Source organism: Gorilla gorilla, chromosome 13, assembly GCF_029281585.2.
Source record: "Gorilla gorilla gorilla isolate KB3781 chromosome 13, NHGRI_mGorGor1-v2.1_pri, whole genome shotgun sequence".
Classification (NCBI taxonomy): domain Eukaryota; kingdom Metazoa; phylum Chordata; class Mammalia; order Primates; family Hominidae; genus Gorilla; species Gorilla gorilla.
In genome coordinates this window covers 49,818,771-49,842,924 of record NC_073237.2, presented here as the reverse complement: position 1 = coordinate 49,842,924, position 24,154 = coordinate 49,818,771, and the positions used below count along the sequence as shown (strand labels likewise).

At 32.5% G+C, this 24,154-nt stretch overlaps 1 protein-coding gene across 19 annotated transcripts in view; it reads right to left on the bottom strand.

The window, feature by feature from the left end:
* The window catches only part of ZDHHC21 (zDHHC palmitoyltransferase 21), a 131,255-nt gene that overhangs the window by 47,356 nt on the left and 59,745 nt on the right, over window positions 1-24,154 (bottom strand). For 14 of the 19 annotated variants that reach the window (XM_055351088.2, XM_031014701.3, XM_031014704.3 and 11 more), the window contains 2 exons: window positions 16,084-16,127; window positions 10,175-15,542 (listed from right to left, as the gene is read on the bottom strand). The exons of 4 other annotated variants lie outside the window; for them this stretch is intronic. In XM_055351088.2, the coding sequence (XP_055207063.1) occupies window positions 15,410-15,542; window positions 16,084-16,127 (177 nt within the window). In that variant the 3' untranslated portion in view covers window positions 10,175-15,409. Of the gene's footprint in view, window positions 1-10,174; window positions 15,543-16,083; window positions 16,128-19,191; window positions 19,343-24,154 lie in introns of those variants that run through there. One more of the 19 variants, XR_010130198.1, reaches the window with a different exon arrangement.

Genomic DNA, 24,154 nt, shown 5'->3' with positions numbered 1-24,154 from the left:
TATGAAGACCCAGTAACAAGCACAACTGGAACACGAAAGATTTGGATTCAACCACTTTTACATAAACGCAACCAAAGCTCGTTAATTTACCCTCATGTGATACATAAATTACTGAGCTAATCTTGATTTGCTGGATAAATAAAATAAGAAAATAAGATCTCAACAGGCAATACTTATTTTTATAAGGACTTTACAAATTTATCTTCTACCTGTGAAATATTTAGAAAAAGGGAATCGCTGCTCTTTATTAAGAAACAAATACAATCAAGTGGATCCTGAACTTTACAGGGGTCAAACTCTAAGTATTCAGTAATGTGGTTTATCTCTGGCTACCTCATAAGAGCATAATTTTTTATTCATATTTATAGTCATAGATGTTGACTCATCCCTTGATTTGCCTTTTTAAGAAAATATATCCTTCATGAATTATTGAGTTATTAGAGTCATGTTTTTATTCACTTTTTCTCTCGATATTTACAAAGACTTTTTCCAGAAAATTACATTAGATTCCTGGCAAATCGATTGGACTGACAAATGATGCAGGAAGATGCAAAAATATGTATCAATAACAAACAGGAAAAATTCATTATATAGAGTTAGTGAGGATGTGGGGGAAGATGAAACAATATATATGTTGGTTGGAGTGTAAATTGGTTTGACTAAAGAGCAATTTGGGAAAGCTTTTACAGTTGAAGATGCACATACCTTACCATTCCACTATTTCACTTCTCTTTGAACAAGTTAATAACAAAGGAAATAATCCACTTAGTGAATAATATATAAACTACAGTTTATTCAAATAATTGTTCTGTGGGATTTATAATGAATGGCCCAAATCTACATTAATAAAGATGTTTTGTTTAAAAAATGTGATGCTGATTAAAATTTACATAAATGTAAAATTTGAAAATAGTATCATTTATGGATGCTACATACATCATAAAAGTACAAAAACATTCATGAAAATAATTCACACTGACTTTAGGATGGCGGCTACCTCTACGGAGGAAAACTGCAGGTTGAGGACTTAGATGTATCTGTAACATTGCATGTTTTTAGAAAACAAAGTGAGAAAACTGAAAAAAGCAAAACATTAGCATGTAATTAATCTTGGTATTTTTAATTACACAAATTTAGTAAACTCTCCAGTTATTATTTTTCATACTTCACATTACTTTTTATTGTGGCAAAAAGCACATGAGATCAATCCTCTTAGTAAATTTTTAAATATACAGTACGGTACTGTTAAATTTTAAGTATAGTGCAGTACTATAAGCATAATGTTATACAACAGAGCTCTAGAACTTTTTTAACTCGCGTGACGGAAACTCTATACCTTTTGAACAGCAGTTCCCCAATTCCCCCTCCCCACAGCAGCCACCATTCTACTGTTTCTATAAGTTTGACTACGTTAGACACTTCATATTGGTGAAATCATGCAGTATTTGTCCTTCTGTGGCTGGCTTATTTCACTTAGCAAAATGTTGTCAAGGTTCAAGTTGCAGCATCTGACAGTATTTCCTTCCTTTTCTATGGCTGAGTAACATTCTATTGTACGTATATACTAAATTTTCTAAATTCATTCAACCATCAATGGGCATTTAGGTTGTTTCCATCTCTTGGCTATTATGAATAATGATAATGCATTAATGAAATGGGGAGTGCAAATATCTTCCAGATCCTGGTTTCATTTTTTTTTTTTGAAAAATATCCAGAAGTGGGAATCCTGAATCATATAGCATTTCTAATTCTTCTGAGGAACTTCCATACTGTTTTTCAAAACAGCTGCACCATTTTACACCCCTAGTAACAGTACATAAGGGTTCCAATTTCTCCACATCCTCGCCACTATTTTTTTCAAATGGCCATTCTAACAGTTGTGAGATAATACCTCGTTGTAGTTTTGCACCTCTCTATTAGTGATGTTGAGCATCCCTTCACGTACCTGTTGGTCATTTGTGTGTCTTCTTTGGAAAAATACCTATTAAAGTCCTTTGCCCATTACTTAATCAGTCTTTATATGGATTTTTTTCTTCTATTAAGTTGTAGGAGCCCGTTTTGTATTTTGATTAACCTCTTAGCAAATATGTGGTTTGAAAATACCTTCTCCCATTCGATACACTGCCATTTAATTCTATTAAGTCTCCTTAGCTATGCAGAAGCTTTTAAAGTTGATGCAGTCCCACTTGTCTATATTTGCTTTTGTTGCTTGTGCTTTTGGTGTTATCTCCAAGAAGTCAACAATGTTATGAAGCTTTTCCCCTATGTTTTCTTTTAGGAGTTTTATACTGTCAGGTCTTATGTGTTGTTAACATTTTGTCCATCTGAAATAATTTAGTTTCTCACTATACAATATTACAGAAACAAGTTTTCAAAAATGTACAAAACATTGAAGTGTGTAAAAATAAAGCTACACTGGAGTTTATGAAAATAAACTTCAAATGGATTCAAGGGCATAATATTTAAAAAAACAAAAATATCAAAGTTTTCTTGAAAAATGAAGGAAAATACATAATCTTGATTTAGGAAAGACCTTTCTAAACGAGGTAATAAAACCCAGAAGTCATAATAAAAAGTATTAAATTTCAAGGTAGTTTAATTCTTCCATACAACATAATGATTGGGCAAATTTAATTTCCAAAGATGTCCTCAACAATATCTCCCATCCTATATACTTTTCCTGTGAAGTGTGACTCTGACACTCTTCCCATGAAATGGAATTATGTTCTCTCCCTCTGACTCTGGATAAGCTTGGGACTACAGGTTTGTGACTTCTGAAGCTAGGTGACAAAAAGTGACATAGTTTCTTTCTGTTTGTCTTGGGCCACTGTCTTCTAGAACCCAGCCACCATGCTGTAAGGAAGCCCAAAGTTATATGTAGAGGTCCATGTAGGTGTTCTGGATGATAACCCAAGCTGAATTCTCAGCTGACAGCCAGCATCAACCATCAGGTATGTGAGTAAACGAGGCTTCTGTTGATTGCAGTTGCCAGCCATAGAATCTTCCAGGATCTTTCAGTCCTCCAGCTAAGACCTCAGACACCATGGAAGACAGAAAAGCTGCTGTGCCCTTTCTGAATGCCTGACCCACAGAAAACGTGACCATAAAAAAATGGTTGGTTGTTTTATGGCACTAAGTTTGGGATTGTTATATAGCAAAAGCAACTGGAACAATCACCATAAAGAAAAACAAGTGACTGGGTTAAATTTTAGAAACCCATTAAATAGATTAAAAAATAATACCCAGGAAATATATTAATAAAAAGTTACTAACATTTGACAAGCAAAGGTAACCTAGTCAAAAACCATAAACAAAGAATACACGAGAAAAAAAAAACAGACGTTCACCTCTATTACTTTGCTACAAATTTTAAAGATTAATAGTATTCGTGTGAGAATGTGTGTAAAGAATTTTGGAAGACATTTTGGTACTTCCTATCAAAATTAAAAATATGTACATCCTCTGACTTGTCAATTTCACTTCTAGACTTTACCTACAGAAATACTAACAAATGGGCACAAATATTTCTGCACAAGACTGTCCTCCATAGCACTGTTACTAATAGCAAAAAAAAAAAAAAATCTCTATGATGTCAACTACAGAGGGATGGTTAAATAATAGTTTATTGATATGAACTGTACAGAAGAGGGTGGGCATGGTGGCTCATGCCTATCACCAAGCAGTTTGTGACGCCAAGGCGGGCAGACTGCTTGAGCTCAGGAGTTGCAGACCAGCCTGGGCCACATGGCAAAATCCCGACTCTACAAAAAATATAAAAATTAGCTGGGTGTGGGAGGATGGCTTGAGCCAGGAGGTGGAGGCTGCAGTGAGCTGAGATTGCGCCACTGCACTCCAGCCTAGGTGACAGAGGCAGACCCTGTCTCCAAAAAAAAAAGTTATTATATGTTAATAGGGATAATCATATATCATTATACAATAGGAATATCATATATCATTATACGATAGGAATATCATATATCATTATATGATAGGAATATCATATATAACACATATGATAATGTGAAGAAAGGGGAGTGGAATGATGCACATCAAATTATGGCCAGTAGCTACTTTTGGGGAGGAGGGTGGGAGTGAAGATTTTGGTAACGGGAATTTTTTCCATTTTGTTCTAGATGGTGATAAGTGCTATGGGCTGGGGGCGGGGGGGAAGTAAGGACAAGAGATCAGGGCTGTTGTGGGAGGGTTATGTAAATTTTAAAAACTGATCAATTTTTCATGTTTACATAAAGTATAAAAACATGTATCAGTATGCTACATACCATGTTTAAAACAGTGTTCACCTCTGAGGAGGAAAAAGAAGACTCTACAAGGCTTTGAATACCAAAAAGTGAGGATCACTGAAGACCCTCTTAGAAGGTTCCTACCACAGCGATTACCCAAATTATTGGAGACTTTCAAATGTAAAAAATGTACATGAAAAATAAATGACAAAAATTAGAGCACTTCACAGCACAGTATCGTGCACTGACTGGATCAGTATTTTCCACATTGTGGGTACTTTTCCATGATGAGAATATCTGAAATGCTTTTGAACACTGAAAAACTCGCTAAAAGCCAGACATCAAGTTACAAGTGCAGACCATCCAAAAACCCTTCATACTGGTTACTTCTAGACACCATTAAAAATATGAACCTGTTTAACATAATGAGGATATCTGTTCTACAGCTACAAAGCTTACACAAGTTATAAAACAAATTTCATTAACTTGTTGGTCCTGACTTCAGCTAGGATTACGCATCTATAGTTTCAATGTGGAACTATAAAATCTCCATCTTGTACTAGGTACTCAAACATTCAGTTACAGCCAGCAGCTACTTTTGGGGAGGAGGGAACATGTCTAATTTTTTAAAGTTGTAAATTTCAATACTAAGAAAGATTAAGTATCACCCAAACCATGCCACAATTAAACTTACTACTAAAGACACACTCAAATACGTGTCTACAGTAGTATCTGAGTGCTTGGAATTGTATATTCCAAGTTCCTAATTTCCTCAATAGTCTGGCTTTTTTAAAAAATGCAAAACACATTGCTATTTTTATTGTGTTTGATCTTTAAACAGAGGTGCTTTCTTGTTTGGAGAAGGGGCCTAATTTGAAAATACTAGTCATCCAGAGGACATACAAAGAATGTGCTGTGACTGATACAAATATTTTTTTAAGTTAGCTTAGATGTATTTTTTTTTTCAAGCTAACACATATCCTCTATCCTTCCTCAGTACTGTTTGCTCAGCTGGATGTCTACAGGCTCCAATTTTCCTTCCAATTGCCCTTGCACGCTAATATAATTGCTGCTCATATGGGTAATTGGTCAGCCTAGAGCAGCATTTGTATGCATTTGTTCATCTACAGTATCTGGCAACTTCTCAAATGATTTTGCACTCTTATAATAGAATCACGTATTTTTAGTTTTTGCCTCTTTATAACAAGGCTAAGTAGGTGTGAACTTGTAAAGCATACATATTTTAAGTGTTCAAAAGCTGGAATATACAGACACACATTCAAATTATTTTTAGCAGTGGACGTTTCTTCTCACTTATCAGAGTAAATGAATCTAGTCTCAAATGTATGTTGCTCTGCTCTACCTTCCCCAATTGTTTCCTCCCCAAACAAAGCCAAATTAACTAGATTAAACCACACTATCGCTTAAAAAAGGTGACAAGCCATTTTCACTTAATACTGATGAAACAGCAAAAACCATTAATTTTACTAAAGCTTGTTCTTGAGCACATTTTAAATATTGTTTGACAGAATGGAAGTACACATAAAGCACTTCAGGTGAATTCCAGAGTTTAATTGTATTATTACTAAAGAAAAGCACTTGTGTGACTGTTTGAGTTGCAAGCTGAACTAGCCACTTTCTTTCATGGAACACCATTTTATACTTGAAGGAATGACTGACAAACCAGTTTTTCAGACTTGGGTATTTGGCAAGCATTTTCTCAAAAATAAGTGAAGGTAACCTCTCACTTCAAGGACAACTACTGACAGTATGTGGTTGCCAATAAAAAAATTCAAGCTTTCACATGAAAATTAGAATTCTGAAAAATGTAATGTCACCACAAACTTAACCACTTCCCAGTACCTACTTTTCTGACAAGACCAGTGGTAACATTAATGAATTTAATTTTGTATGGCTAAAAGAACTTTCCAAAGTGAAAAAGAGACCAGTGGATTTTGAGAATACGAAAAGTTCCTTGGTATTGTTTCTGACTCCATATTGCAACTAACTAAACTTTAAGAAACCATCACTTGAGTTTTAGTGTAGTACCAGAGGAAAATATCCAGCTACTTGAAAAGATCAGAATACTCCTCCTTTTTCCAACTACATTATCTGCACAAGATCAGACTTCTCCAGATACTTCCAACAAAATAACAATTCAATTGGTCTAATGCAGAAGCAGTATGAGATCCAACTTTCTTCTATGAAGGCAGACATGAGAGCTTTGCAGAAACATAAAATCATGGGTCTCTAAATAAAAATGTTATTTATGTTAACATGTAATGAGTTTATGTTTAAATGAATTAGCAACTACTTAAATTTTTTCCCATTTTGTTTCAAATTCTCCTAGATCCTAATCAGTTTTGTTTTCTATTACAATAAATACTGATAAACATAACTTACATAAGCAAAAATTCTTTGGGGCCTGCAGTAATTTTTATAAATGTAAAGGAGACCTGAGGCCAAAAAGTTTGAGAACTGTTGTAACTTATCATCACTAAGAAAATATTATTATAAATGCTACTTAGAATCAAAACAAAGGAAATTGCAAAAGAAACAAGATTAAAGATTTATAATCCTTAAAAGTTTATCAGAAGGCAAACTTTCTGACAAACCTGCTTTGACTTACCAATAAAGCAAAATTTATAGTTTTATTTGCAAATCTATCAAATAATTTATCTACTAATCTAGAATATTTTTCAAAATTACTTTTCTGGTAATAAAATTTTTAAAAGAATTTAAAAAATAAAGTTAAACCTCTGTCTTTCAATCTCAGGGCAGTCTCTACTAACTCACTGTCTTTAAGACCTGCTGATTGATTTGTCTTTTCAGAGCTGGTGATTTTTTTTGGCCAACTTCATAGGAGCACAGGCTTTAATTCAATATTGCCAGATCTAAAATAGTGCCTAGGTGTAAACTTAAAGTTTCTGCATTTTACTGTATGTAAATTATTCCCCTCAAGAAAAAATACTTCTATAAAATAGTGTCTGCCACAATAAATGTTAAATAAATTGGGTGACTGAATCCAGCCATCTGCGTCATCTCTAAGATAAACATGCCTGACTAGAAATACTGCGTTTGTCAATTTCAACCCTAGTATGTACACCTAGTTCTTTTTGAATACTTAATGAATTTTGTGATTATGGCAGAACAATATCCTAAGGCTAGTAATCATGAATAATTATCCACATTGTATAAAATTTTTAAAAGTGACCTATTACATTGGTAGTGCTGAAATCTAGAATTTGGGTTAATTTTCCTAAGTAAGAAAGGTAAGAGGATAAAAACAGTCCTATGTTTTTAAAAAATATTTATTTAAAAATAAGATTTCAAAAAATACAGTACTTAATACATTTTGAGAAGTAAAAATTCCACAATTTAAATTAAAAACAATCTGCAAAGAAAATAGAAATATTACGTGAAAAAAACTAAATCGCTACAATAAATTAAAAACAACAACATTGTTCTTAAGGTAGATACATGGTTTGATTTTCATATTAAGAACCAGTGTAGACTTTTCATCTAAACAAATACATCTCAGCTACATGGTTCCCACTTGTCATTTCACCCATTTTACTCACTCTTCTCAATCTATTCTTATATCTCTCAACTACTATTTTCCTAATTACCATCAACACTAGAAATATTGGTGAAGATTTTCTTTAAATTCTCTTAGGGGAAAGACAAGGTAAAAATAATAGACAATGCAAGGAAAACAGCACTCAGATCTATACATATTATGCACTGAATAATAAAATGCCTGACAAATTTAAAAACAGGATCTTCTTATGCCACTTGTAACATACCACTATTAAAAGCATTTTAGGGATATAATACTAGACAGAACTTGGGGTTCACACATAATTTTAGAAGCCTCAAGAATAACATAGATTTTGGCTATTCATTAAACTTGCCAGTTAGATCACACACAAAAAAACACTAATTCCAGGGACACAAAGTGAGCTCATACAGCATGATCCACGTGTGCTCTGTCCTTGCAAGAGCCTAGCTTTGTCCTCCCGTGTTAGACTCACAATTCACTTGTCGGAATATCTCTGATTCTGGTGGAAGTTTTTACTTTTGTATCATTTAGTTGCTATATTCTTACATATATGAAGTAGAATTTTTTTCTTTTATATGTTCATCTCTGGGAGACAGTGAATAGTGGTGAATTCTCTACTACTCAATAACTTGAAAAATTACTGCATTCAGCCACATGCATTTAAATCACGCATAAACAAGCCAAATTACTCAGAATCAATACAGTGGCAACACAATCTAGGGAATATTGTTGGCAGATTAGAGAGAGATAATGTTGCTTCATCTCATTAGGCTTTCAAATTTTGCTCTCACCTCTAATGATATGTTCATCTAGATTTCTACATATTGTTCAAATGATCTGAAGCCACATTTCACATAAATTTCAGACTTGATTCTTTTTTTCCATTCAGAATTGACTGCAAAACCATATATTGTATCTACATTCAAGGAGAGGTTGATTTTAGCTAACAATAATGCAAAATATTTTCAAATGTGAATGTCTGCCTTTCCAATATACACACTGTCACCTTCTTGCCAGAATGATTAACCATTTTAGCTGCAGTTGTAAGGACACTGAGTGTTTTGAGAATTTTAAAGGGAAAAAATCTGGAACCCAAATAATATACATAGCAGCATTACATTTGGACAATTACATTTCAAAGGTGTTTTAAATTACGAGTACACTTAAAGGGTGTTTTTCTTCTTTTTTGTAAAATTAACTACTAAGCAAAATTAGTTTTAAAAAGCTTACTCTATGTAAAGTGAGTAACCATATCCAGACTTTTTTCTTTCATTAAGTTCAATTTTCTGTTATCAGTTTTGCTTAAATCAAGGTACATATGCATTTCCTCTTGGGAAAGCATCTCTCTCTCTCTCTCTCTCTCTCTCTCTCTGTCTCTCTGTCTCTCCGTATCTCTCTCTATATATATCTACACACACATATGTACACATACATATATTTTAAAGGTGTTGTTATCTTTATTTGCAAAGTAGACAAATGGCAATATTATTCTTTAAAGCCACTAAAGATTACACACACACACACACACACACGCTGAACTCTTGATGTGTAATGAGAATGAACCTTAACTCTTCATTTTAGTATTTTGTTTCAGTATTCACTAAAGTGCCCAATAAGCTATATAGTTCATTTATATAAATTAGAGTTCTTACCTTTTTTATTCATTGTTGCAGAAATAAAACAACTTGTGAAAAGTGCTTCAATTATCTTTTGTAACTTCAGCCTATCAAACTACCTTTTAAAGTAGCCAAGCTATATTAAAATACAAAATTAAAATCCATACATGCCTACCTAAAAAAAAATCCAAATGAGAAACATTTAAAATCCATTAAATTGCCACAGCACCATGCAAAAAATAAGATCTGTTAATCAAACTGTTCTTAGTAACATTAAATTCTACTTTATAAATACACAACGATGTGAGAAGAAAACTCAGTCAACCAAAAATAAAATTAACTCTTTGGTACAGGAATTAAAAATGTCACTCAATGCTAAAGTGAATAGCACCAGGATGTTTTATAGTTGTTGAGGTTATAAAACACTAACTTCAGGCACCAGTAGGTTAAAATATCATCCAATGCATACTGGCAAGAATATATAGCTTGCAATACGCAGGTAAGCTTTCCCTTTAGTTAATAGCCTGCAAACAATTAAACCTTGTATTTAGTCAAACAGGCAGGCAAAGCCACAAAAAAGCCCACAACTTCTGTTAAGCTATTTTGTCCGCATCTTTGTTTATATATAAAGCTATCGATACCGAAAAAATCAGTGTTGAACTGTTATAAGAACGACATTACATGTTACAGATATTCAAAATACCAATAGAAATGGAGACCTTCGAGGTATCAAGAACTCCAAAATATCCCAAATGTTAAAGTGAAAGCCACCCTTATATATTGTTTATTTTTCCTCTGGTGACAAAATTTTCTATACACTCAGTATCTTTTCTTTGCAATAAGAGATTTCCAGAAAAGGTGCCAGTTTTTTCAAACTTTGGTCAACCTATTCATTTCTCCTCTGCATTAAATAGCTGAGTTTTCCACATTATTTTTAACACTTCACATTATCATACTCTACACAATTATATTTAAAACTAAAATATTTATAAAAGGCATCTGACCAACTGAAGAGAAACAGCAATACAAATTCTTTAAGTTAAATAATTCAAACTAAATGCTTATATGCACTAACAACTCTTCCCATAAAAATGGTATAAATAAGAGATAAGGCTAAAATGATTACAGCAAAGAGATTCTCTGATGTCAGAAACTGGCTCCAGTCAACTCTGTTGCTGAGATGCTGATTATTCATGCACCATCTAGCCTTCTCTCCATCTTAGTAAGTTTTTGGATACTCACTACTCATTTGTACCTATTCTCTAGGGTGGACAAGGCAAAAAGAACATAATAATAGTAAAAAATATAATGATAATGGAAAGTATCAGTAATATCAATGACTTTTTAAATACCGTTGTTATTTCTGTTTCAAATTAGCAGGCAGTATTGTAACATCTGAAGAACTGACAAAGATATAGTGAGTTTTGTTGTTAAAAATTGCACAATGATAATAAAAGAAGTCAGAAAAGTCACTTTCCTGAAGTTAAACCATCATCATCTCAAAAGTAGCAGAAATGCTAAATACTGATTAACATATAGAATCACAACACTGGTTCAAAATAGTTCAAGCAAGTTGATTCTAATACTTTCTTACATTGTACTGTGGAATATTCTAGAATTCAACTGAGAATGACTAAATATAGAGCACAATGAAATTTGTGATTTATAATAAATTCAGAGGATGATTTCTAGAATAAAAGTTAACAAACATGGGCATTAAATAACACATTCATTAATCATACAGTTAATACTAGCAAGTAGAACACATTAAATGTACATGGCTTATTTGCTACACTTACCAATACTTATATGTTTTAAAGCAGTAGTAGAGTTGTGTGAAAATCTAATATTTGTATCTATTAGCAAACTACTCAATGTTTGTATGTGTGAATTTTATCAAATAAATTCTAGATATATCTATGTATATTAGAGGTCATGTCAGAAACTTATTCAATAAAGTAACTATAGGTTATTAAACTTGGTAAACTTGAGCTAAGTAATCTATTGATACAGGAAGCGCAAGAGAAGCAGAGACTAGAGAAAAGTCCAGAGACAGACTAGCAGCTCTATTAATTAGTATTAATGGCATATTAAACCAGAGCTTGGTACATTGTGATTTTATAGCAATACATGTGAAAACACTCAAACTACCCCATGATCTAACACACAGAAAATTGTGTGGCTATAATCTAAATCAGTTCACACTTCCTGGTTTGAAGTGTTGTCCTAACTTAAGTCTTCATGATTAGCATTCAGAATTAATACACCCTTTGGAGTGAAACATATCACCAGCTAGTTACTTGTATGGGAGTGACTTGAATGGGTAACAAAGAACAGTTATCATTAGCCATCATACTTAGAGAAAAATGCCTCTATGCATTGGCAAAAATGCACTGATGTTAATCCTGGCAGATGTTTTAACTCAGCTGTTATACTGAACATTACGTATTATGTTCTCTATTTCATTATTAAAAATAAACTATGCTTTTTTTCTGAAAAAGTTAATATGTTAACTACAATTTAAAACAGCTACTTCTAATGTTAAGCACAAATATTTGTAATACAACTCTTAAGCAAAATAGTATTTTTATTATAATGAAACATCAGCTAACTTGATATTTTTAAACTGCAAGTCTGGGTTACAAAGTACCAACTGCTCTGTAACTGAATGCCTACTGCTTGAAGGGTCCTGAACTCAGTCCGTTTTTGCCTACAATCTTAAGCCTACATGAAGCCCATAAACATTTTTGTTTGCAGAAAACAACAATGACAAATACGATTGTTAAGGAGGTGTAACTTACAGTATCTAGGTAAAAACCTTTCATTTCCAGAAGGTCGACAAATGACTTTACTGATGTAAAAACATGCTTTAACATACATTTTGCTTAAAATCAAATAGAATGTTTATAAAGAAATACTTTAGTCCAACGTACATATTACATCAGTAATCTTACTGCTCACAATTATTTTCTAATGCCCAACACCTTTAGTTGTTTTCAGTTATCCAGAATACACAAGAAATTGTTACTAAAACTATAGATATAACTGCGAAATGTAAAAAAAAGAACAAAGAAAAGGAAAATTATACAAAGAATCATTAATCTCTTAGTTATTTTAAGGCAATAGAGCCAGTAAAAAAATCATTTCAAAACTGAGTAAAATAAACTAAATGTAGTTTTTTAGATATTCATTAAAACACAGAAAATGCTTGGTTGTCTTTGCAGCTACAATACATTTCTACGTTTTGTAATAAATTGGTAATTTCAAAGTAACAGCTTTTCCAATTCTAAGGAATTACTCTGCCAAAATAAGGTTTAAAATAAAATACATAAAATGGCTTAGTTTATCCTAATCTGATATAAATTTGTGATTGACAGCAAGAATGGGAATGTACATAAATGAAGCAAAGCAGTCATCACATTCTTATGAACTAGAAATAACATCATAAAAACATGTTCATTTTCATAAAATTTTACATTTTTGTACATACACTCCTCCTAAGTTTGTACTTTTGATATGTTCAGAATGTGGCTATACTATTTACTCATGGGGCAGTAAATCTTTAGAGCCAGTATAATTACATCAATTAGCCAAAAGAGGGCGCAGAAACAACACCAGTAGATAGGCTTAGCAAACTGCCAGTTGGTTTTTCTCCAGTAGTCTAACAAGAATTAACAAAACCCACAGGAGGGTTAGGTACGCTAACTGGGGAATACTGAAAGTTACAGTGTAAGTATATATAGATATACTGTAATATACATTCTTATGTATATATACTGATAGATAGCATTTCTGCATTCAAATAAAATAAGTATATGCTTTTCTAGTATATTAGTTTGTAGTCCAATAATTTAGGGGAACTGAGTACAGAGGGATCAGGACCAGGAAAGGTAAAGAGGAAGAGGGAAAAGAATATGCCCTAGAAGAGGTAAATCTAGGAAAAATAAGAACACAAATCATCAGAGTGGGAAAGAGACCCTGCCCAGTACCCACTGCTACTACATGAAGTATAAATTAGCCACAAAGTTCTTTAGGGGATCTTCACTTGGCTCTGCTGTTTTCTCAAGGTCTTTATTTGAAAGGAATATATACAATATAAGGCATTCAACTGATATCTACCTACCTTATCTATATATTACTTCCTTATGAACAGTTCTGTCACCAGGCCAAATGTGGCCAAATTAGCTTGCACAAAATCCAAACCCATGTGCCTGACATGAACATTCTAATTTTGTGTTTCACTAAGCTTTATAAATATATTTCTTCTATTTAATTTACTACGTCTCTTTTCAGTACCAATAAATATGTTCGTCTGCTGTATTTCTGTTTGCATTTCTGAGTTTGTAAGTAATAAAGTATTCTAATTAGAACACGAAAAACATGATATTAACATCTCTGAGAAGAACTTACTCTATTATTTCAGAATATGCTACAAGATATTTACAATTTCTGAAAGAACTAACCACAGTATAGCCAACTGGCTGACAATGGTAACCTTCTGTTTAATTATTTCCCAGGTATTGTTCCTTACTTTCAAAACTAGCTAAAAGGAAAATGTTAGCATGGTTTATGAACAGTAGACTTTTTCAATCTTCTCTTCAAGGGAAAGACTGTGAGTACATACATTTTTTAAAAAGATATATGGGTTTTGCAGTATTCTAATGGAGAAAAACTAAAAGCTGAGTTTTTTTCAAAGCATACTAAATGTCTTTTCATACAAATGTTCTATGCCTTGCAAGAGAACATCACTATTAGTAATTTACATTTGTACAAGGCTAATGATAAACACAGATCATTATATTTTCTTATTTTAGGTTCACTTCCTAACACTAGCTACTAGTAAAAGGTCTCTCAATGCAAATTACAGCCAGCCAATTAAAATTTAATTTTAATTTAGGGATTATAGGTACACAAAGTTAGTGACTTTTTTTAGTAGTAGCTTCCTATAAATAAAATTTCTATATGAGTTGGCCAATATATATAAACCTTCAATGTGAAATTTTACATCTACTAGTACATAAATAAAAGTAAAAAGTATACTCTTTTCAAAAGCACAATATTCCTCTTTATACTGTACATTATATACTATCTAGTTATACTAGCATTTTAAAAACATATGCATTCTAATATAACTGCACTAGAAAAGGTAATTGTGAAGTTATTGCAAATTCTCTCCCCTTTTTGCTCATTAAAATCTTAGGATAAAATAGGAATACATGCCCACTGGTCAGGAGTTCTCCTGGGAGCAAATATTTTAATCACAATCAATAATTACAACAGTAATAGTGAAAATTGAAAAATTATTGTGAAAAAAATTTTAACATTTCCTTTATAGTAAGGTAGGTAGTTGGTGTTTTACTTCAGTGGTACTTTTATGTTGGTTTTGGTGAAGAAAAAAGAAGAAAACGTAAGCAAGCCACTCCTAAGAAACCAATGCCCGTTTTGTGTTGCTGTTGTTCACTCCTACGCTGCTGCATTTTTAAAAACGTTGCAGCACATTTAAAAGGAAAGGTTATTTTAAATTGGATTTGAAAAAGAAAATTTACCTATACTATAAGAAGGTGTATCAACTTTTGTAAAACCTGAATAATTAAATTTAGATTTGGTTACTGTTTAAAAGTGAAAATTTTAAATAAACATCTGAAATTTACCATGAATTAGAATCTATAACACTGTCAGTACTAAAATAAATTATGTACAATTATTTCATCCTAATCACTGCCTTTTGAGTTTAATAACAAAAGCATTTCAAGAAATCCCTGTGGAAAGCTAATTTGAAAGTAAACATGCTTTAAAACTTAAATATAGATCTTGTATTAGTCCCACAACAGGATCAAGATCACTATTAAAATAAAGCCTGGGGCACATTATGATGCCTAAGATTGGTGGGTGGATTTTAATTGACTTGAAGACTGTCATAGTTCTATTATCATAAAACCTGTAACGCATTTCCAGCATGGAGGACCCATCTGTGCCCACCATCCATCTGTTTAGACATGATTGGCAAAGTGGTAGGGAACTCGCAGTGGTTGCCTCTGCCTGAAAGGAATGAACCACAGGATCTTCCAACGAGTGCCAAAAACTTCTGAGAAGGTCTGCTGCCATGGCTTTCGGGGCCTCGATCTACAGAAGACAGCATTATTAGTGAAAGACAGCACTCCCATGGTGCACTTCAGTCAGCTAAAACAATACAGGTTGGCTGGGGATCCATTACTGGACTCTGATGAATTGTGTCCCAGCATCATAAATACAGCTTTTCTTTCATTATGGCATGCAGCTGAGTTTTAACTCTGGATAGCAGATATTGTATCTGTGTCGTCAATCAACCGAGCGCAACTTTTGAAGCAGAGGAAAATCTCAGGATTAACAGAATGTGTGTCAACAACACAGTAGCAAATCTCTTTTGATGTACTTTCAGGACAGATAATTTAACTTACTTTAGTTAGACAAGGCACAAGAATGATCAGCATTTTAGTGTGAAAACTACCATGGCTGGAAAACCCCTACTGTAAGACTGGGGTAGGCTTGCCTAGCACAGGCCTCAGACAATGCACCAAGAAAAAGCCATCATTATATTATCTTTCTACCATATGCACATACTTCTCAAATATGTCCAGTTCTTTCCAATTTTAAATAATACTATACACTTCAGTTTTATACTTACATATCTTCACAACAGTTTGACATCTTTTCAATAGATGTTGTATCCTATTAAAAATAAAAAATTATATTCAGATGTAAGAAAGTTATTAAGTCTTTATTCTGTATCCACTCTATCATGTTTTTAATCTTATTCCAAAAATATTCTAAAGATTTAAACAGTTTATATATGAGTATTATGAATTTTAAATTATCTTTCATACATTGCTGGAATCCCCTTGGAAAAACAAAATCAACATTACACTATGCAAAAAGAAAAAACCTATTCAAATACAAAAACCTCACAAAAATTATGACAGTATCACTTCATTAAAATATAACTTTTTATTACACTTGCTTTCTTGACAATTCCTTTGAAAGTCTACAATCTACTTTCAATTTAACTGTCAGTGAATATGCATTAAAAAATAAATACTAAAATGACATATGAAAGAAACTAATGAACAGAAAACTGCCTAAGAGTCAGGGTGCTACTGGTTCTGGGTTTCTGTAAACAACAACAAAACTCAACAAGGCAATCTGTGAATTTGCCATATTACAACATCTATTATTCTGAAAACTAAACTGACCAGAGTTCTTTCTTAGCAGAAAAAATAACTTTTTTTTAGGGCACATGTACCCTAAAAAAAGTTATTTTTTCTGCTAAGAAAGAACTCTGGTCAGTTTAGTTTTCAGAATAATAGATGTTGTAATATGGCAAATTCATAGATAACCTAAAACTGATGCATACTTTTAATATTCTATTTGTTTGGCTCTGATTTTCAAAAAAAAAAATAAAGCTGATGTTCTAGAAAAAAAAATAACTTTTTTGATAATACAATTCCCTAATTGTATGCTTTCTGTAAGGCTCTAACACAAACATGTAAAAAAAAAATTTCAACAAACAGAAGATTGCTTCCAGAAATGCTGGTTTGTGTTATCAGAAGACTTATCATTAGACTGGCAAATTGTTATAAGCAATAGCCAAATAATCAAAACACAAATTACACAATCTTATTTTTAGATATTTATTTGTATTTTAAATATATTTTGAAACAGTGCAAAAGAGTACATTCATTCAAATACACCAAAAGCTGGAGAAGTTTTCCTCTTTTTATCCCTTACTTTACCTTAACACTTTGTTTATACATAGGTGGACTTATTAAGCAGTACTATTCATGCAAACTCTTGCAGCTACAGGTAAAATCCCAAGAACTTATTTGGCTGTAAAACTTTTCCAATGATGCTAATAAACAGCACCTTCACTCAAAAACAACTCTTTAGAGATGTTAATAGCTCATAATATTAAATTCTCATTATGAATAGTTGCATAACTACAGTTAGCCTATGTAAGAGAAAATCAGAGAAAATGGATCTATTTTTAAGATAACTAATAACTAATAACTAATAAGTTTCATTTACACATTTTCCAGGAATTTTTAAAAAGTTATAGATTAGCTACATATTCTATATTCATTCGTTTTCCTATCAAGCTTTGTAATTAACGGTATCCAGTGACAATTCTATTAATAATTAACCTTTCTCTCCTCCGTTGCAATTTCCTCAAAATGTCTTACTTTATGAAAACACAGTCTACAAACATATGACAACACTGATTAGGGTCTTAGAGGAAATTTGGGCTTCAGGTTCCACATCTGTAAAGGAAGTAAGTCATTTTAATGGTTTCTTAGAGTTTTGATAGTAACACGTTGTTCCAAAGCAATTAAAACAACTTACGCAAAAGTACAAAGAAAAAGATGAGACAGAAGTCAACGAGAAAGCTGAAATAGAATAGCTATTAGGAAAGGTATATGAATGGCCTAAGATCACAGATGTGGACAACACTTAAAAACTATAAACTATTCCATGGTATATAAGGCAAATGAAAGGTCAGACTACTCTCACCAGCTAAGATTAAGGGCAATTTTTACTACGGAGAAATTACAACTTGTTTATAATCCTGAAGGATTTATTTGTAGCATTAAAAAAATCAACTTTAAAGATTTCAGATTTAGATTTCATACAGAAAAAGCTTTTATTTTCAAGTGTTTTTGATACCTTTCTTGAATCTGTTTTGGGAAATAACTAAAATACTATTAAATCATCATAAGCATGGTTATTCTTTCAAACAATGTGATGCTTACCATTACTTTATGAGTAGGATTTGTGAGGCTGGCCAAAATAGGCTATTTTTTTCCCTCTAGAAATGGCAAATGCTCATCTGTCTGTAACTCTGTTATCCAGAATACTGTTATAAGTACAATTTGTATTTTAGCAACCAAACACGTCATCAAGTTTTTGCACTGGTGCTTACATATAACACACCCAGAGCAATACAAATTAGGTCATCACATTCACTAGCAGGACAGAAACAGCAAACTAGAAGAGGACAGGGTTTACTACTATGAAGAATATGAAAAACCACAAGTTATCCTCAAGTGTCAAATTAAGTTTAATATACTTTTGGAATTAAAAAAAAACCACTAAAAATATTTTGGTGCAGATAACTTCATTCAATACTAAAGACTCAACACAGTTAGTGCTCATCATGAAAGGACCAATAAGATAACTATTATCCTCAAGGAGTTTAAATACAAAATATAAGTTCTCAGTTATATGTAAAACTCAGCTATCCAGAGAAATTCATTTGTCCAGGAATGATAACAAACAAGTTTTTACTATGTGTCGTCTACCAGAACACTTTTATTTATAAATATTTACACCTCGATTACAGTCTAATGATCAAAATATCTAAGACTTTCCTCAGTCTACATGACCAAGAGATATATGAGAATGATTTACTATTTTAAAAACTGGATGTTCTTAAAAATAATGAACTAGAAACAGCAAGACACACAGAAATACAGGCCCTACCTATTTTATATAATATTTTATCTTCTGATGGGTGATCTTACATAAGAAATTATTTTTCAGGTCTAGTCTAAAAAATTATGTTGACTATTACAACTGTATCCTAAGTAGTAAAATTATACCTGGAATGGGGCGGGGGGGAAGTTCCTAAGAGAAAAGGAGAAAGAGATATCTCTTGGCTTGATGTTACGAAAATGAGAGGTTGCAGGGGGGTGGGATAAAGAGCAAGAATTTATCACCAGAGGTTTCCTGGTTAACAGACCTGAGAACCCAGTCCTCTTGGCATAGAGCGCTTGATGATACAATCCATCCAACTAACTCATCCTGTTTTGAGTTCATTCTCACCAAGCAACACTTTGCCACATATGTTGTCATACAGGAGAAAGAATGTGCTGAAGAGTCCTTTGGCACACCTGACAATCGCACATAAAGGAATAAACAATCTGTTATATGACTATCTCTTTTGAGTCTGGAAGTAAGAGCCATTGCCTCTGGACCTGTTTAACCCTGCAAACAATTTCAAAATGGAGTTTCTAGACCTGCCAAACTGCAGACCTGAGGAAAGTAAGAAAATTCTTTTCATTAGACTCCTTGAAGACAGTTCAATCTAACCTCAATTATCCCCTGCATTCTTTATTATTATAGGTCTTGTTGATGCTTCCAAGTCTGCTACACAGTTACCTAATGACTCTATGGTGATTTAATCTAGAGTTTAAAACACTGTTCTATACACACAATCTACTCAAAATGGATAAAAAACTTCAATGTTAAGACCTGATCCTATGAAACTACTGGAAGAAAACATAGAGGAAATGCTTTATGACATTGCCTGGATAAGGATTTTTTAGGTAAGACATAAAAAACAAAGGCAACAAAAATAAAAATAGACAAATGAGATTACATCAAACAAAAAAGCTCTGCATAGCAAAGGAAACAACATAGTGAATAGCTGGGTGCGGTGGCTCACGCCAGTAATTACAGGACTTTGGGAGGCCAAGGCAGGTGGATTGCTTGAGGCCAGGAGTTCAAGACCAGTGCAGCCAATATAGTGAGAGCCTGTCGCTACAAAAACAAAACAAAACAAAACAAAACCTTTAAAAAATTAGCAGGCATGGCATGGTGGCATGTGCCTGTAGTCCTCGCTACTTGGGGGACTTAGGTGGGAGGTTTGCTTGAGCCCAGAAGTTCAAGGCTGCAGTGAGCTATGATCATGCCACTGCACTCCAGCTTAGGTGACAGAGTGAAATCCTGTCTCTTAAAAAAAAAATACATTGAAGAAACAACCTAAAGAACGGAAGAAAATCTCTGCAACTATACATCTGACAAAGGGTTAATACCCAGAATACATAAGGAACACAAACAACTCAACAGAAAAAAAAAAAAAAGAGAGAAAACAAAAAAAATCTGATTCTAAAACAGAGAAAAGATTATACAAATGACCAACAGGTATATGAAGAAACGTTCAACACCACTAGCCATCAGAGAAACGTAAATCAAAAACCACAATGGGAAATCATGTCATCCCAATCAGAATTATCCCAGGGTATTATCAAAAATACAAAAGGTAAATGTTGGCAAGGATGTGGAGAAAAGGGAACCCTTACACAGTCTGGGGAAGAACCTTTACTCTTGTTGGGGAAAATGTAAATCCATGCAGTCATTATAAAAAACAGTATGGAGGCACCTCAAAAAGTTAAAAACAAAACTACTATATGATCCAGCAATCACAGCACTGGGTACATTGTCAGCCCTCCCTCCATATTTGTGGGTTCTGTAGCTGTGATTCAATCAACCATGGATCGAAAATACTTTAAGGAAAACTATTAAAAAAATAAAAAATAATACAAATAAAAATAATATAGTTTAACAACTATTTACATAGTATTTATGTTGTATCGGGTATTATAAATAATCTAGAAGATGATTTATAGTACAAGGGAAGATGTCCATAAGTTATATTCAAATACTACACCATTTTACATAAGGAACAGGAGCCTCAATGGATTCCGATATCCCTGTGGGGTCCAGAAATCAATCCCCTATGGAGAGTGAGGGACAACCGTATATTCAAAGGAATAAAATCAGTATGTCAGAGTCCCATGTTTATTGCAGCACTCTTCATAATAGCCAAGATATGGAATCAACCTGTGTCTAACAGCAGATGAATAAAGTAAATATGGTATATATACACAATGGAATACTAATCGGCCAAAAAAAGAATGAAGTATGATCATTTGTGATCACATGGATAAATGAAATAAGCCAGTTAAAGAAAGACAAATACTGACTGTTCTCACTCATATGCAGAATCTTAAAAAAGGTGATCTCACAGAAGTATGAATAGAACAGTAGGTAGCAGAGACTGGGGAGGGTAGAAAGAAGTGAAGGATGGGGAAGAGGATGGTCGATGGGTACAAAGTTACAATTAGAAAGGAGTAATAAATTGTGGTGTTCTATTGCACAGCAGTGTGATTACAGTCAACAAAGTACTGTACATCTCAGAATAGCCTGAAGAGAGGATTTCGGATGTTCTCACCACAAATAAATGAAAAACGTTTGAGGTGATGGATAAGTTAATTACTGATTTGATCATTACATTATGTATACAAACATTGAAGCATCACATTGTACCCCATAAATATGTACAATTATTATATATCAATTAAAAATTAAAAAATTAAAAACACTACTCAGGCAAGTTTTTCACAATTAGAGATTTGCCTGCTTTATCTATTACTAATTTATATTAATTCTAAGAAAGACTTTCATTTCACTTCTTAGCACCTCTGATTAGTATATGAACAGTAGCTCATTTAACTTTAAATTTTTCCATAGCACTTAGCAGCACATATTGTACAAAATGGTCAACTTAATATAAATTTGCAGCACTAAACTAATTGGACATGAACAGAAATAGCATGATTCCTTATTTTTAGTATTGTTTTCAATCAAAAGACGGAAATGTCCTGTTAATCTTAGCTCTGTCTTCCTTCTAAGTCAGAACTACTTTCCTCATTTGAAATGAATGGTTCTTTAAGCACCCATTTCCAACAAAAGACCAGCTATGTCTTTTATCAGGGATCTGATGTTCACATAAACATTGAATCAATCATAGAACAAAAGTGAGAAGGCAACAGATCTTATATTTATAGACACTGAAAATCTCTTTCCAAAATAATCCTCACACTTCTCTTAATCTTAAACGCCACTTTCTGACTGTATAATCTAAAGAAAATTGCTAAAACTCTATTACCTCCATTTCCAAATAATAACACTTACCTCATAGGTTTTTGTGGGGATTAAATGAGTTAATTATGTCAAAACCCCTTATAACTCCTCAATAAATGGCAGTCTTAAGATTTTAGTGATACTGCCTACTACCTACTTTTTGAGAGGGCTTGGAAAGAAATACCTCAATTACCTCAAAATGTAACTTTTCAACATTATGTTTAAACAAACAAACAAGTGGTTTTATAATGAAAAATAAAATAATAGGGACTACAAGAGACTACACATATAAAATCCTATGCCCTCTAAGAGCTTATAATCCAGTTGAAAAAACAAGTCCTAAATATGTAAACCATGATTCATTCATCTATCCATCTATCAAAAATTTACCAAGTATCTATTATGACACAGTCCTTAGCATCATGGAACTTATAATCTAGTAAAAGTAGTCAAGTATACAGGAAATAATTATATAGTAACATAGAGAGGAAGCCAGCAAGGATGATTATATACAATAATGTTTTGTATAAATAAGTCTCACACTAATTAGAATATTTGGAACAGCTGAAAAACTGTTTATAATCAAAACTCAAATTTAACTACTCTTACACTTTTAACACCAAAATTATACTTTGATAAGATTTTTGGTTATTAGTAGAAATAAGATAGGCATTTAACATGCCCCTTTGGCTGAGATTCAGGGAATAATAATATATCAATAAAATGTACATAAATTATTGGGCCGAAATACCATAAGCAAACCATAAATATAAGATTTACTGCTTTCTGCAGTCCTATGTTTTAATGTCAGATTAAATATTTGTGTGGATTCAGATCATGAAATAATAAAATGAATATCTAGGAAAAATTGTTAGTAAAAGGAAAACCCATAAATGTTTAGTTTCCTTACGAACATTTTTTAAGCATCTATTTAATCACTCAAGCAATCAGTACTGATTTAAGAACATATAAATAAATTATAGAAAAAGATTTGTTTTTAATTAGTTTTATCAAAAATATTTACAAGCAGTTTATTACACTGAGCAAACAGAAATTATGCAATATAAATATGCTTTTACATAGGAACATGCATATGCTAAAGAGTAGCCCAATTCCACACACCATAATTATCAAAATAATTTTGATAATTTTTTTAAAAGAGTATTTCATGTAAGTATGAAATATAACTTGGTATTTAAACAAATGCCCTTGGCAAGGGGGAACCTAGTTTTTTATAAACTTATCATATACAAAATTCTAAAAAATATTATACCCAATTTTACTATATGACATTAAAAGCATATTTAAAAAGAAGGGACACTTTAAATTTTAATTAACTTTCTAGGTTTTAAAAAAGCTATAAAATCTTTCATATAATATTACAATTGGAAATACTATATTAGAAATACATTTATTTTATTTTTATCAAGCAAAAATTCAGAGGAAAACAAAAATGCTTTACAGAGCTCCCTTTATAGAAGTATATGTGAGCTGGGGTCAGCATAATTAGCAATGATGTTCATGTTTGCAATGCTGACCTGGAGCTGAGTACATCAAACATAATTGTTATAAAGAGTGTACTGAATGCTATTAATTCAAAATAATTTGGCAGAATACTAGGCAAAATTTAACTATAGGAATTAATAATTTCAGGACTACATTTCTGTGTATAGATTAAAAGGCAAGTAAATCAACTGATTAGTAAAATGATGTTTAGTAGATAGTCTCCTTTAAACTGATTTAACATTTTGAACACAAGATACTTTTCATTGAGTAAGGTAACCAAGTTAAAATTGTCACCCCTGCATTTATGATTTCTCCTGTATTTATTTAAGTAAACATTAACTTGGTGAGTTAAATATGAGCCAGTATTTATGGGGGAAAATATTTTCTTCTTAATTTGAAAAGCTTTGATTTAAGCTATCTTCAGCAATTCAAATAGAATCCAACAATAGTACCTGTGAAACCAAATGCAAAAATCACTATTTTTTTTTGTT